At 42.0% G+C, this 13,651-nt stretch overlaps 1 protein-coding gene across 3 annotated transcripts in view; it reads left to right on the forward strand.

The window, feature by feature from the left end:
- Positions 1–13,319, forward strand: part of CA10 (carbonic anhydrase 10) — a 366,676-nt gene extending 353,357 nt beyond the window's left edge. For all 3 annotated transcript variants that reach the window (XM_036454245.2, XM_036454246.2, XM_045587356.1), the window contains exons 8-10: positions 7,082–7,236; positions 9,436–9,610; positions 12,055–13,319. In XM_036454245.2, the coding sequence (XP_036310138.1) occupies positions 7,082–7,236; positions 9,436–9,610; positions 12,055–12,077 (353 nt within the window). In that variant the 3' untranslated portion in view covers positions 12,078–13,319. The remainder of the gene's footprint in view (positions 1–7,081; positions 7,237–9,435; positions 9,611–12,054) is intronic.
- Positions 13,320–13,651: the final 332 nt, after the last annotated feature.

A 13,651-nucleotide genomic window follows, 5' to 3' on the forward strand; every position in this document is an offset into this window, starting at 1 on the left:
AGCAGAGAGTGACATGATCTGCTGACAAAGGGATCACTCTGTTTGCCTGACTGGGAATAGACTAGAGAGGAGCAAGGAGAAATGTTGGGAGATGATTGCAGCAATCCAAATGATGAGACATTGTAGATCATAACCAGGCTAATGTGAAGGAGGTAGAGAGAAATGATTGGGCATATTTTGAGGACATTTCTTAATAGATTAGATGTGTGATATGAACAAGAAGAGTCAGGATGACTAAGGTTTTTAGGCTGAGCAACTGGGAAGAAGTGGTTTCCATCGAGTGAGATGTGAAGACTGTTGATGAAACATATGAGTAGTGGGTGGGAAGGGAACTAGAAGTTTCAAGCATGCTAAGCTTGAGATGTCTACCAATAAGAGGAATGGAGTAGGCAGTTAGATATATGAGTCTAGATTTTAGGAGACAGAACTGAGACAGAATGTGAAAATTATTGGGCTTCAGATGGCATTTTAACTGGGTGAAATCATGGGAATGAGAATAGATAGAGAAGAGAGGCGGACATGTCCTCACTTTCAAAAGAGCAGCTCACATCCTTATGACTAGGGATTGCAAATCATTTCTAAAGATAGCTTTTAAATCCCACCCTCAAAGAGGCTCTTGTGTGTCTGTCTCATCAGCCAGCTGAGCAGGTGTGAGGAGGCTAGAACATTATGGAAGCATGCAGTGAAGTCACCAGAAATGGCAGCCAATAGGGACACCGTTCATTTGCTTGGTTTCATCAGAGATTAGATGAGTAAGAGTAAAAAAGGAATTGTGCAAAATCATCCTATTGAGCTAGTTAAGAAAATCAATGCCAGGAAATCCATTAAAAAAGAGAAAAGAAGGAGAATCTTGTCAAAGAACTGGGAATTTTAGAAGCCAGGTATCAAGCTGGTTAAAGTCAACATACTTATGAGAAATACTAGAGGGCCCAGTGCACAAAATTTATGCACTCGGGAGGGGTTCCGCAGTACCAGAGCCCTCAGGGGGGTGTCCAACTGATGGCTTGCTCTCCGCGGGGAATGGGCCTAAGCTGGCAGTCAGACATCCTCAGTGCTGTCCCTGAGGCAGGAGAGACTCCTGCCACTGCCACTGCACTCGCTAGCCGTGAGCCTGGCTTCTGGCTGAACAGTGCTCCCCCTTTGGAAGCACACTGACAACCAGGGGGCAGTTCCTGCACTCTGGTGGTCAGTGCATGTCACAGCGACTGGTTGACCTGGCAACTAACTGTCTGCTCCCTGGTGGTCAGTGCACATCATAGTGAGCGGTTGAGTGACCTTAGCATATCATTAGCATATTATGCTTTAATTACAGGTCATTATGATGCCACCTAAAAAAATATGTTTAACATAAACACAATACAGAGCACACAGACAGTATCTTGCTCACTCTAAATGAAGTTTCAAGTTCACAGTTACCATGTGTGAACCCATGCGGTCGATGGTAATGGCCTAGTGAGGATCCACCATTTCCTTGGAGGTTTGGATTTCATATATCTGAGTCAATCTCATTAAACACTCTCTCTAACCTGGACCAACAATGGGAAATACCAGCCTGAATTAATTTCAGTCTTCTGAATGAAATCCATTTTATTAAAGTTAAATTCCCCTTCAACAGATTGGGGGTCAAGATTGAAATCATGACATTGAAAAATGGACTTTCTGAACGGATTTTCTGGAGGAGATATTGGTCATTTACTCAAAGTAGTTTAATCTTTTTTTTTTTTTAATGTGGTGTTTTGGAAAGATGCCCATATCCCTCCATTTTCCTTGTGTTAATTAATTAGCAGGCACAGTGCCCCAATTATGTAAAACGTAACATTTCTATCGTTCTAATATCCACGTGATTTCATCAAGCTAGCATTTTTTTCTTAATTTTATGGTATTTTAAAGTGGTGAAATTAGTGACTAATGGAGCGCAAAGAGCCTTCTTAAGTGGATAAGAGGGAGTTGTTATTAGGACATTACGTATAAATGAACTATTCCAATGTCCTAGGACAGTGTAGCATTTTGGTAGTTTCATTCTCATTCAGTTTCACGCTCTCCAATCATTTCATTCACAGTAAATACAATGGTGAACTTTAGTCCAAAAAGAATCCAAAAGACCACAGATCCCAAATTTGAAAGTGTCTGGCTGTTGTCTTAATATATTTCTTCCGAGGAAATAAAGGCAGGACTGAAGGCGTTTAGAGGAGAGATTTTTAAGCATGGTGTTTTGACACACCATACGAGTCCCTTAAAACATCTTTTTCCGTCTTGCCTGTTTATAACTTTGCTTTAGCCCCAGACCCTTAACCCAGCTAAAAGAGGAATGTATAGGCAAGAGGAGACCAACTTGTAACCGCCTTCTATGTCTTAGTTCCTCCGGAAGTGTTTTTGTGAGCCTGCTCCTCAGAGGGACAGGGTTTTAAATGTGATGAAATGTCACCAGAGAATTTAAGCATATTGTTCCTCGTGCCTTTCTCGGTACTTAATTGAACTTGTACTTTCATTTCAAAGAACAGCTTTGGAAAGGTTTTCGCAGAATACGAAATGCAACATACCCATTCATGTTGCAATCTGAGTAGTAACTCAAGTCGGCGAGGAACGGAGAAGGAGCAGCTTACCTCCATGAGTCCAATTCTCAGAGGCTCTTTCTTTCATTTATTGTTCCTGTAGAACAAAAAATCATATTACTTTATGCTTTAGTAATTGCTTTTTGTTTTCATTTCAGTTGAATGTGCCTCAGACTACAAGAGGAACTGTCATTCCATATGAGAAAATTGCCAAGTAGTTCCATGTTGATCAGAAGGGAATCCACTATTGATCTCCGGGGCTGCCAAATCTTTTTCACTGGCATCGTTCCCTTTGGGTTTTTTGTTTAAATATATTTTTATTGATTTCAGCAAGGAAGGGAGAGGGAGAGATAGAAACATTGATGATGAGAGAGAGTCATTGATCAGCTGCCTCCTACACGCCCTATACTGGGGATTGAGCCCACAACCCGGGCATATGCCCTGATCGGGAAGGAAAATGTGACCTTCTGGTCCATAGGTCAATGCTCAATCACTGAACCATGTCAGCTGGCTGGTATTATTCTCTTTGAATGGGAACTTTATAAGCTGGAAGGCAGGTGATGTTAAATCTCATCAGTGGTCCACATAAATAAACACAATGCATTTAACAGAGCCTGCACTGTTGCTCAGACTAAGGCAAGATTCCCCACTTTGCAGTTCTAGATGTTTTCATCATATGTGCTTCCCTTTGGAAAAGGAAAACAAAAAAAAAAGCCAACTTGGGAATTGTGTCCATGACTAAGAACTCAGCATAACATAAATGATAGACTTGCTAAGAGCATGTCATAAAATCAAGAGTATAGCCATCAACTTCTACAATAATTTGGAAGAATAACACTGGGCTATGAACTATGCATAAACATTATATACCTATTGATAGTTCAAGGGGTCTTCCTGTACTACAAAGATGTAGACAATACTAAAAGTATTACAACACTGTCATACCAAAAATGTGACCTTCTTAAGATATTGTCTATGTAAACTTGTTTCTGTTTAACAATATTTCAGAGTCTATAGAATTCTTTTTTTTTTAATTGAAAATGGCTTCAGTAATATCCAGAATAATCTGGATATTTCCCTCAAGTAAGATATTACAATACTTAGCCATGATGGAAAATTAAGTTACTGACAAAGCCCACAATTAGAACTTAAACTTGAAGTCCGGGGCTTATCCTATATAAGCTATAGTCTCCTAAGATAGATAGATGGTGGTGATGATGATAGACAGACAGATGGATAGATGAAATAAATAAGTAAAGAAAGAAAGAAAGAAAGAAAACCTCTCTATAAAACTATCCATGAAAATTTATTTGAACTCCTGCCATCAGTTCTTCTCAGTAAATAGCAGGGCCACGCATGATCACCCCACTGGCCTCAGTGCTACCCCGCACATTTGTGTCTCTCTGCTCATAAGTAACTCTGACCTCTAGATCTTTGCTGCTATTACTAATGAATAGAGCCATGAGAGTCTGAGGACCAGAGGCCACTTTTCAGCACATTAGGTCTTAGGCTCCTTTGGTCTACGATGCCCAGAGGATAACACTGACATGCACAGACCGAGTTTTTCTGCAGGCTGCTGCATAGATACGATCGCCTGTGGGTAATAATAATTAGTTCCTGGCCAGGTCAGCAGTGGAGGACACCCCAGTGTTCCTTGATACTAGGGCTGAAAATTGCTGGGTGTGCTCATATTTTCTCGGGTTTCATTGCCTGCATCCTGCCAAATACGGCAAGCAAGTCTTTGTGGGGAGAAAAGAAGAGGCAAAAGTGTAGCCTATAGTTCTCAAATTCCAATTTCTAAAAGAGAACACTGATTTAGTGGCAGCCTTTGAGGCAACATGGTGAGTGAAGTAGACAAGCATTACATGTTAAATGCACACCAATTTCAGCAATGCAAATACGTGGTTCAGGCCTGTTTGGTGTGGAAATATGGTCAGACAAGAGTCTCCATCTCACCCTGATATCTTAGGATGTGATTTGTAACGAGGAGAGGGCTGGGCAGCACATACGTAAGTTAATGGTATAGACAGGAGCCTCAGAGAATTTTTCCCATCATCTGGCAGATGATGTTGCCTCTTCCTCCCTTAGTTTATGACCAGCACTACCAGCTGGACAGAAACCACTTCATTCATTCATTCATTCATTCAACCAATGTTTATTGAGCACCCACTATGCAATGGACCCCCATACTGGGGCTTGGGATTAGAGATAAAAGATGGACACAAACATTCAGTCCACTGCCTATCCCAACCATCTGCATATTATAGATGTGCAAACAGGCTCAGAAGTTGCCTGCATGTCCATGGTCACTTGGATGGTAAACAGCAAAGTCATCTCTCACACTCAGGTCTGAGTCCAGAGCTCACACTCTTCACTCTGGGTCTTTACAAGTTCTGTAGTGTGAGGAAATAAATAAGGCAAAAGGTAAAGTATGAGAATTAGGGAGATTCATGGAAAGAACAAAGTTGGTGAATGAGGGTGGTTGTTGGGCAGAAGCTGCCTGCCTTCTCTGACGACTGTTGCATTTCTCTAAGGGGATGTGGACAAAGAGGAATCTCATGGTGGGACCACAGTGTAGTCTGAAATACCATCATTATGATGCTTTGGAAGCATGTTGTTACCTTGCTTTGTGGGTTAAATCCATGAACATACTTCATTGTGCTCTTACACCACCCTCCAACACACACACACACACACACACACACACACACACACACACACACACACCAATCCTTCCTTCAAATGTGAATACAACCCAGAGCCTGGTTGTAGTTTCAGAGAAACATAAATGTTCTTTTTCTTTCCTCCAGTCATGCTTGGAATGCCCCTCATTATACTGCCTCCTTCCTTCCCTCATTCCCACCATCACGAATAAAATAAAATAATGGCAGCATGCTTGAGTCCCAATATGCTCCACGTGCAAGCTTGGTTAAACAAATCACATTGACCTTTAATAAAGATGTGCCAAATGCTTCCTTCTCTCATTCAATATGTTAATCTTCAGCCAAAGCACTGTCAGAGCAAGCATCATTAAGTGCACATCTGATCACGCTACCCCCCTGCTTAAAACCCTTCAGTGGCTCTGCATTGCCTATGGGAGGAAGCCCAAACTCTCATAGGGGAAGGACCTTCAGGTGTGGCCCCTACTGACCCAGCCTCATTTCTCACAACATCCTTCCCCCTGCATCTCATCTACATGCTGGCTGTCCCTGGGTATGCACCGTTCTGTATGTCCTTAGCTCTTTCTCCACCATGACTGTCTACAGTGCCTTTGACAGCCACCCCCCTGCCAGCCACACACTGATTAGCTCCTGTCATTCAAGATGCAATTCAGGTGAGCTCCTCTGCTAATCCTCTCCAGAGTCCCACCCCCGGGCAGAACTGACAGCTTCTCCATGTACTTGGTGCAGATACGCATCACTATGTCTGCTGCTCCTTGATGCCTTCACTTAATTACATCCTGCTCTCCGACACCCAGCCTGACACGTACAAGGAGCTCAAGAAACAGAGCCAAGTGATGGACACTCACATGAGCTTGCTGTGTAAGGCACCTGTTCTAACTGCCAAGGTTCATCATGTCAGTGTGTGCTCTAGGCATCATGACTTTGTCGTGAAAACATATTGCAAGGGTCAGGGTGCAGAGCAGCCCAGCCATGTACCAGTCGCTGTACACCTCTTGAACTTGTCCTGAATCTCTGATGTTTTGATGGAAAAGAAAAAAAAAATTAAATGGAAAGACAAAGGAAATCATTTCTCCTAGAGTTGATCTCCAAATGCAGCTTGACCAATCTCCTCTCTCTCTCTCTCTCTCTCTCTCTCTCTCTGTCTCTCTCTCTCTCTCTCTCTCTCTCTTGTTGAACTTAATTTTTAAGCCTTGTGATTGGATTTGGCCCGATTATTTTTCTTTCTAAAAGTAGTTCTTACATGTTCTTTTCATTAAGCAATGGTCAGAAACAAGAATGGTGACCAGGCAACCTTTCCACAGAAACTACAGCCTTCAAATGGGAATTTCATTGTAACTATAATACGTACTACGATTCCAAGTCCCAGGGACTATAGCCAAATATTTGGCTCTTCTTTGTGTCCTTATCATAGACCACATTTCTTTTCATCGATATTCAGTGTCACATCCTGTAAGAAGAATGTGCTTCCTCGCATCTATGATGTCAACCTTGGGCATGTGATTTTTTTTTTGGCCACCAATATGTTCACAGGAATAACATACACCACTTCTGGGATGGGAGCTTCTCCTCCTATCATTGCAACTCACCAAGGTCCAGATGGCACCCATCCTAAGAGTTTAGACAACAGTAACATGGAGGAAGCCCTCAGCCAACCTAGAATGAACATGTATGACAGCAAGAAATAAACCTTTGTTGTTTAAAATGATTGAGATTTGGGGCCTGTTTGTTACTGCAGCCTATCCTAACAGATACAGTCTTCTGGAATCAGAAAAGGAAAAAATAATCAGCAATACCAGCACTTTATAAGAAACCTAATTCTTAAGTCTTTCTTATTTCCTTCTTTAGATGATGCATATTTACTACAGGGACTTAATATAGAAGAACTGTATCCAGAGACCTCTAGTTTCATTACTTATGATGGGTCGATGACTATCCCACCCTGCTATGAGACAGCAAGTTGGATAATAATGAACAAGCCTGTCTATATAACGAGGATGCAGGTAAGCTTCTCTGGTCTTAGCAAATGGGGAAGTTGATGTGAAGACTGGCTGTGTTTGTGAAATACCTATTGTATTAGTTGGCTAGAAATGCTCTAATAAAGTACTACAAATTTGGTGGCTTAAATATCAGAAAAGTATTGTCTCACAGTTCTAGAGGCTATAAATCCAAGATCAAGGTGTCAGCAGGATTGGTTCCTTTTGATGGGAGTGAAGAAGAATCTGTTGCATGCCTCTTCTCTGGTTTCTGGTGTTTTCTGGCAATCTTTGGTGTTCCTTGACTTGTAGAAGCATACTGCCACTCTGCCTTTATTTTCACATGGTGTTCTCCCTATGTCTGTGTCTCTTTGTTCAAGTCCCCCTTTTTTATAAGGACACCAATCATATTGCATTAGAGGCCACCCCAATAACTTCATCTTAGCTAATTACACCTGTAATGACCTTATTTCTAAATAAGGTTGCATTCTGAGGTGTTTGGGGGTTATGACTTTAACTTGTGAAATTTGGGGGTATACAATTCAACTCATCATACCTGTATTTAAAAAGTCAGCATCTGAAAAGGCTTAGCATGAACTGATTGTAGAAGCACCGACTTGTCTGAGAAAAGAACAGCAGAGTTCATTCCCAAAGTGCTCTACAGCAATAGTGCTCAGAAAGCAAATGAGCAAAATGGATGATATGGACAAATCTGTTTGAAAACGCTGGATTAAAAAAGAGTTAAATAGATTTCATTGTTGGGAGACTTCCAAGGCCTTTGAAATGATAATAATTATGTCAGTCTCCAAGAGGAAGCGATAGGATATGTAGCATTTCACAAACATATTTGAATGTGGAATACTTCAGAGCATCTCAGTATTTCTCATAAATCTGGCTTGGATCCTTCAGAACTGGATGGGAACCAGGAGCTCTGGCCTCTGAGGCAAGCTTTGGTTCATTACGTGCTCATTATGTGCTCCTAGGGCTGCCACCCCCCTCCTGTGAAATAAATACTGCTCTTTATGATGCGGGGGGGAAATTACACAAGTCTGTTCCAGCTCTGACATGCTCTGATTCTGGGATCCTATGACAGCTCAGAGGAAAGATGAGCAAAGGAAGCAGACTCCATTCTCCTTTACAGGACATGTACAGTTGATCTTTGAATAACTTGTCCACCTATATGTAGATTTTTTTAAAATAAATGCTTGTGGTTGTGAGTCCATGGACATAGAGAGCTGACTCTATGCATTGTTCTATGCCATTTTATACAGGGGACTTGAGCGTTTGTGGATTTTGGTATCCACAGCGTGGGGTTGGCGGGGGGAGAAGGGATCCCTGTAAGCAATCCCTGGTGGATAGATAACAAGGAACAACTAAGTTTTTGGGAAAGTCAAAAGTTATATGCAGATTTTCAATGGAACAGAGGGTCGGTACCCCTAACCCTCACTTTGCTCAAGGATCAGTTATACTTACAGCCCCAAAACAGTGTGAACAGTTTGAACTCCCTGATCCTATCTGTATTGGTTAGGACTCTTGGTGATAAGCAACCTCCTCCAGATAAACTCAGAGAAAGTGTTTGCTCAAGAGATACTGGGCATCTTAAGGAATTTAATATCAGAAATTGATGTCAGGAACTCGCTGGGATTAAAATCCTAGACACCCTTTATCTCTTGTTCTCTTCTGCCTCCTACCACCCATTTGCTTCATTCTTCTCTCCTGCTCAAAACTACTCCTTTGCTTCTCAGTCCTGGGGTGGAACTTGGCTGCAAACATTTCAGTCCAGCTCTTTGATTTCACAGAAAAGGAACCAAACTAATCCAGCTTAGTTTCGCTCTGGCCCCTGGACCAGTCACTGTAGTTTGGATAATACCCATGTGCGGGGAATAATTCCCTGAATTGTTGAGAATTATTGAACCATGGGGTGTAAGAGAAAGAGACCCTGAAGAACAGCTAGTTGGATTTCCTCCTTTGACAGAGGGTGTGTTTGAGGATAAAACAGAATAATTGACTTGTTCAGAGGCATCCATGAGCTACTGAGTTATTGAGCTACAAGTGAGGCTCACTCCACACAATGCCAGCATCAGTGGGCCCCTAGCTCAGCTGAATCCACACAACCAGGGTCTCCGAGGGGCTCACATGGCCCTAGCCTGGCTTGGCCAATACAGTCTTCTCCCCTGGTTTATTTAAGAGGGTGGGTGGATCTCACAGCTGTTTCTCTCTCCTCAGATGCATTCCTTACGCCTGCTCAGCCAGAATCAGCCATCTCAGATCTTTCTGAGCATGAGTGACAACTTCAGGCCCGTCCAACCCCTCAACAACCGCTGTATCCGTACCAACATCAACTTCAGTTTACAGGGGAAGGACTGTCCAAACAACCGGGCCCAGAAGCTTCAGTATAGAGGTGGGTGCATTGCTCAGAGGGCCCTGGGCCAGGCCAGAGTTCAGTCCTCCTGCTTACACCTGTCCTTGAAGGCCTGGCATTTTCTCCCATTATCAGAATCGTAATTATAAATTATAAGTAAGACCACCACCTTCCATGTGCATGGCGCTTTTCTGTTGATAAAGCCTATATATTAGAGATAGAGATCAAACTTTAAATCCCTCTGTTTTGCTTCTGGTTCAGACAAAACAGCCTTTTCATTGCCATTGTACAGAAGAGCCAGAGAGGCTGATTTTTTTCAAGGTTAAGTGTTAGAACAGACAGGAAGAAGCATTGGAGCTTTATTTATGTGCATGATGAGCCCCTTTCTGCTAAAAGGTGAGCAAATGCTCTGGATGCCAGGCTGTTGGGATACAAGGAGATAATGTGTGTGAATGCATCCTTTTCTGGTGCTATGTCCCTAGAAGTGACAATTATTCCTACTATGGAATAAACAACTCCCACCGCCTGTAACCCTCTGGTCCATACCAGCCCTCTTCCCTTCTGCACACTAAGTATGTGTTTGATCATGGTGCTCAGCTCTCAACATGGAAGGACAGTGAAGGCAGAATGGTGTCGTGGAGACGCCTTTGACCCAGAGTAGGACACCCAAGTTCCAGACCTGGTTCTGTCACTAACAAACTATGCAAACCCAGCCAAGTCATTTACACAGTAGACCTCACTTTTTTATGATAATCACTATACCATCTATCTCACGACTTGTTGTGAGGAATGAATGAGAGCCTGGATGGTGAAGCCCTTGGTATCAATAAAGTGCTGCTCAAATATGGGGTTATATATATTACCAGACAGCTTCTCGAAGCAGCTACCACCACTGTCCTTGGCCCCCCACTTCATCTCTCCTACTTCCCCCACATTTTTCTTTCTTTTTTCAGATACATGTAGAGTGCCAAAATTAATATTCTGTTCCCTTCAAGCCAGAGCTGCCGACAAATAAGTACTCAACCCATTGATTAAGCCTTCTCTTTACTCAACACCTATTTATTGTACATCTAATATGTGCCAGGCACTTAGCTTGGTGACGAGGATACAGTGTGATGCAGACAGATATGACCTCATCCATCCACCACTAATAATCTACAGCAGGGTGTAGACTTTTTGAGTCATACACCAGTCATATTGGATTAGGGCCTACCTCAATCAGTTAGATTAGGGCCCACCTCAGTAACCTCATCTTAGCTAATTATATCTGTAATTACCTTATTTCCAAATAAGGTTGCATTTTGAAGTATTGAGGGTAAGGATTTTAATTTATAAATTTTGGGGGGTCTGCAATTCAACTGATCACATCTATGTTTAAATAATCAGCATCTGAAAAGGCTTAGTATGAACCAGTGGTCAGCAAACTCATTAGTCAACAAAGCCAAATATCAACAGTACAATGATTGAAATTTCTTTTGAGAGCCAAAAACGGACTTCTGCGCATGGGCCACGAAGTTGCAATCGCACTGTATGTGCGTGCCTGCAGGTGGTATTTTGTGGAAGAGCCCACACTCAAGGGGCCAAAGAGCAGCATGTGGCTTGCAAGGAACTTATTATAATATAAAGTCTGATCTCTATCTCTAATATATAGTTTGCCGAGCACTGGTATGAACTGATTATAGAATTATTGACCTGTCTGAGAAAGAACCAATAGGGTTATTCTTAAAATGCTCTACAGCGATAATGTTCAGAAAGTAATATGAGTGAAAGGGATGTTGGTCAACTATGTTTGAAAAATCTGCATTTAAAAAGACTTAAATAGATTTCATAATTGGGAGACTTCCCAGCCTTTATAATGATAATAATTATGCCAATCTTCAAAAGGAAGCAGTAAGATATGTAGCATTTCACAAACCTACTTGAATGTGGAATTTTCTGCCACACTCTGATGTTATGGTGTGAAAGAGGCCATGGGTAACATGTAAATAAATGGTGTGGCTATGTTCCAATAACACTTTATTTATAAAAACTGATATGGACTAGATTTGATCTGTTGGCTGTCATTTGCCCAACCGTGGTCTAGAGAAAAACTTTCTGTGATGATAAACATATTCTATATCTGCACTGTTCAATAGGATAGCTACTAGCCACCTGTAGCTATTGAACAGTTGAAGTGTGACTAGTAGAGTGAGGCAACTAAATTTTTTATTTAATTTTTCATTAATTTAAATTTATGGTCGCTGCATGTGACTGGTATGGGGACAATAATTTTAAATAGAGGTTCTTAGAGAAATAAGGAGGTTCTAGGGATACATAAAAGTAAGCAGGCATTTACAGACCTGTTTTTGTTCCTTCTCCTTTGGAGTAAGTCCCCCAAATTCTGTGCCAACTAATTCAATTCAACTATGCCTTGTTCTTATGGTGTGTGTGTGTGTGTGTGTGTGTGTGTGTGTGTGTGTGTGTTTCTTTCTTTCTCTTTCCAGTAAATGAATGGCTCCTCAAGTAGGGAACTAGCCCAAGAAGAATTTCATCTCAGCGAAATGCTACAACTGTGAACTGACATAACCTGGAATGTCCCCCTTCTTTCTTCTCTCTCCTTCCCTTTTCTCAAGCTCATTCACTCTTTGGATTGGCCCCATCTTCATGAAAAGTGTCTGCAAAACCATGGCAGAAGACACACACATGCATACATATGCACACACCTGCAAACATATCTACACACATACAGGCACAGCCTACAAGATCGGAAGTCAAGTTTTCAGAAACAAAAGGCTCATTCATAAGAGGTCTTAGAAGAAAATAACCAGTTAACCTGATTACAATTTTGATACTGTTTTCCTGAACTAATAAATCCACCCAGTGAGACTTTTCAGCCTTTGTACATACAGAATTCTTCCAAAAGAGAATGGAGAAAACATGGCTTTGACAGCATTAAGCAGACTTCGTGCTTTGCATCGAGTAATCTCAGTGTCCTAGAATCCTTGGAGGGTGCTGGTGGCAGGTGAACCAGGACAGAGTTGGCCAAGGACACTTATTTCTAGATTCTGATTCTTCTGTTTACTCAACAATTTAAAAAGGAAAAAAAAAAAAAAGGACAGACATTGAAGAGATACACATTGTATATATATACCACCGCAGACTATAAAGAAATTGAATTATTTCCCCTTTGTCACATATCTGTAGTAGGATTTGCCAAGATCAGATCCATTTGCTGTTTCTTGTTTTCCAAAGGTCATACATTGTGTTTGGTTATCGTTAACAGCTCAATAAATGGGTTTAACGACTTAATTTTATTTTTCTGGCTTCGGGTCTGTTCTCCCTCCTTACAGGCTAAGCCCCAGCCCCATGCAGCTGCATTCTTTGGTTTCACGTGTTCCTTCATCTACATGTTTTGTTCATTCGCAGCCCCTTTTTTTACTGAGTTTGTGGCAATCAGGAATGCATTTGCTAAAGCAAGTATAACTTTAATTACCCTCCGTGGCTCCATCATTCATCTGAGGTGAGCTCCAGCCTGAGCTAGCAGGCTACCGATTCCTTGCGTTTTAAAACTGCCATCCCCCTCGCCCTGTGATGCTCCCTTGAAGGAATGCACTTTGCCTTGTAAATTCCTGGGGAAGGGGTGTCTTTTCTCTCCGGGTGCAGCTGGATCTCACAAAGTACAAACGAATGCCTTTCTTTTCTTGTTTATAATGGTCACTCACTGTGTTTGGTTACTGTCAAGAAATCAATAAATGTGTTTAACAAGTTACCCGGGACTCATGACTGAGTTTATCAAAGGATGCTCCCTGCGGAAGCCCCTGTGTCCCGCTACGTTCACAGGCAATTGCATTGTGGCCGGCGGGGCAGCCAGAGCCGCCAGAACAGCCTGTCCGGTCACTCCCAGAGCCAGGTAATTAATATCCTGTTGAGAAAACTTATAGGCTTAGCTGCTGGAAGGGAAGGCTTGGATGTTCCTCCGGTGGCCAAATTAAAAATAGCTTTCATCTCTCCTTTTTAGCATAAGAGGGAAAGCACAGGGTATGCAGAGTCTGTGCAAATGGGTCATTCACAAGCATATGACAACCTTCAGCCAAGGGACAA

This window comes from Pipistrellus kuhlii, unplaced genomic scaffold (assembly GCF_014108245.1).
Source record: "Pipistrellus kuhlii isolate mPipKuh1 unplaced genomic scaffold, mPipKuh1.p scaffold_m20_p_28, whole genome shotgun sequence".
NCBI lineage: Eukaryota > Metazoa > Chordata > Mammalia > Chiroptera > Vespertilionidae > Pipistrellus > Pipistrellus kuhlii.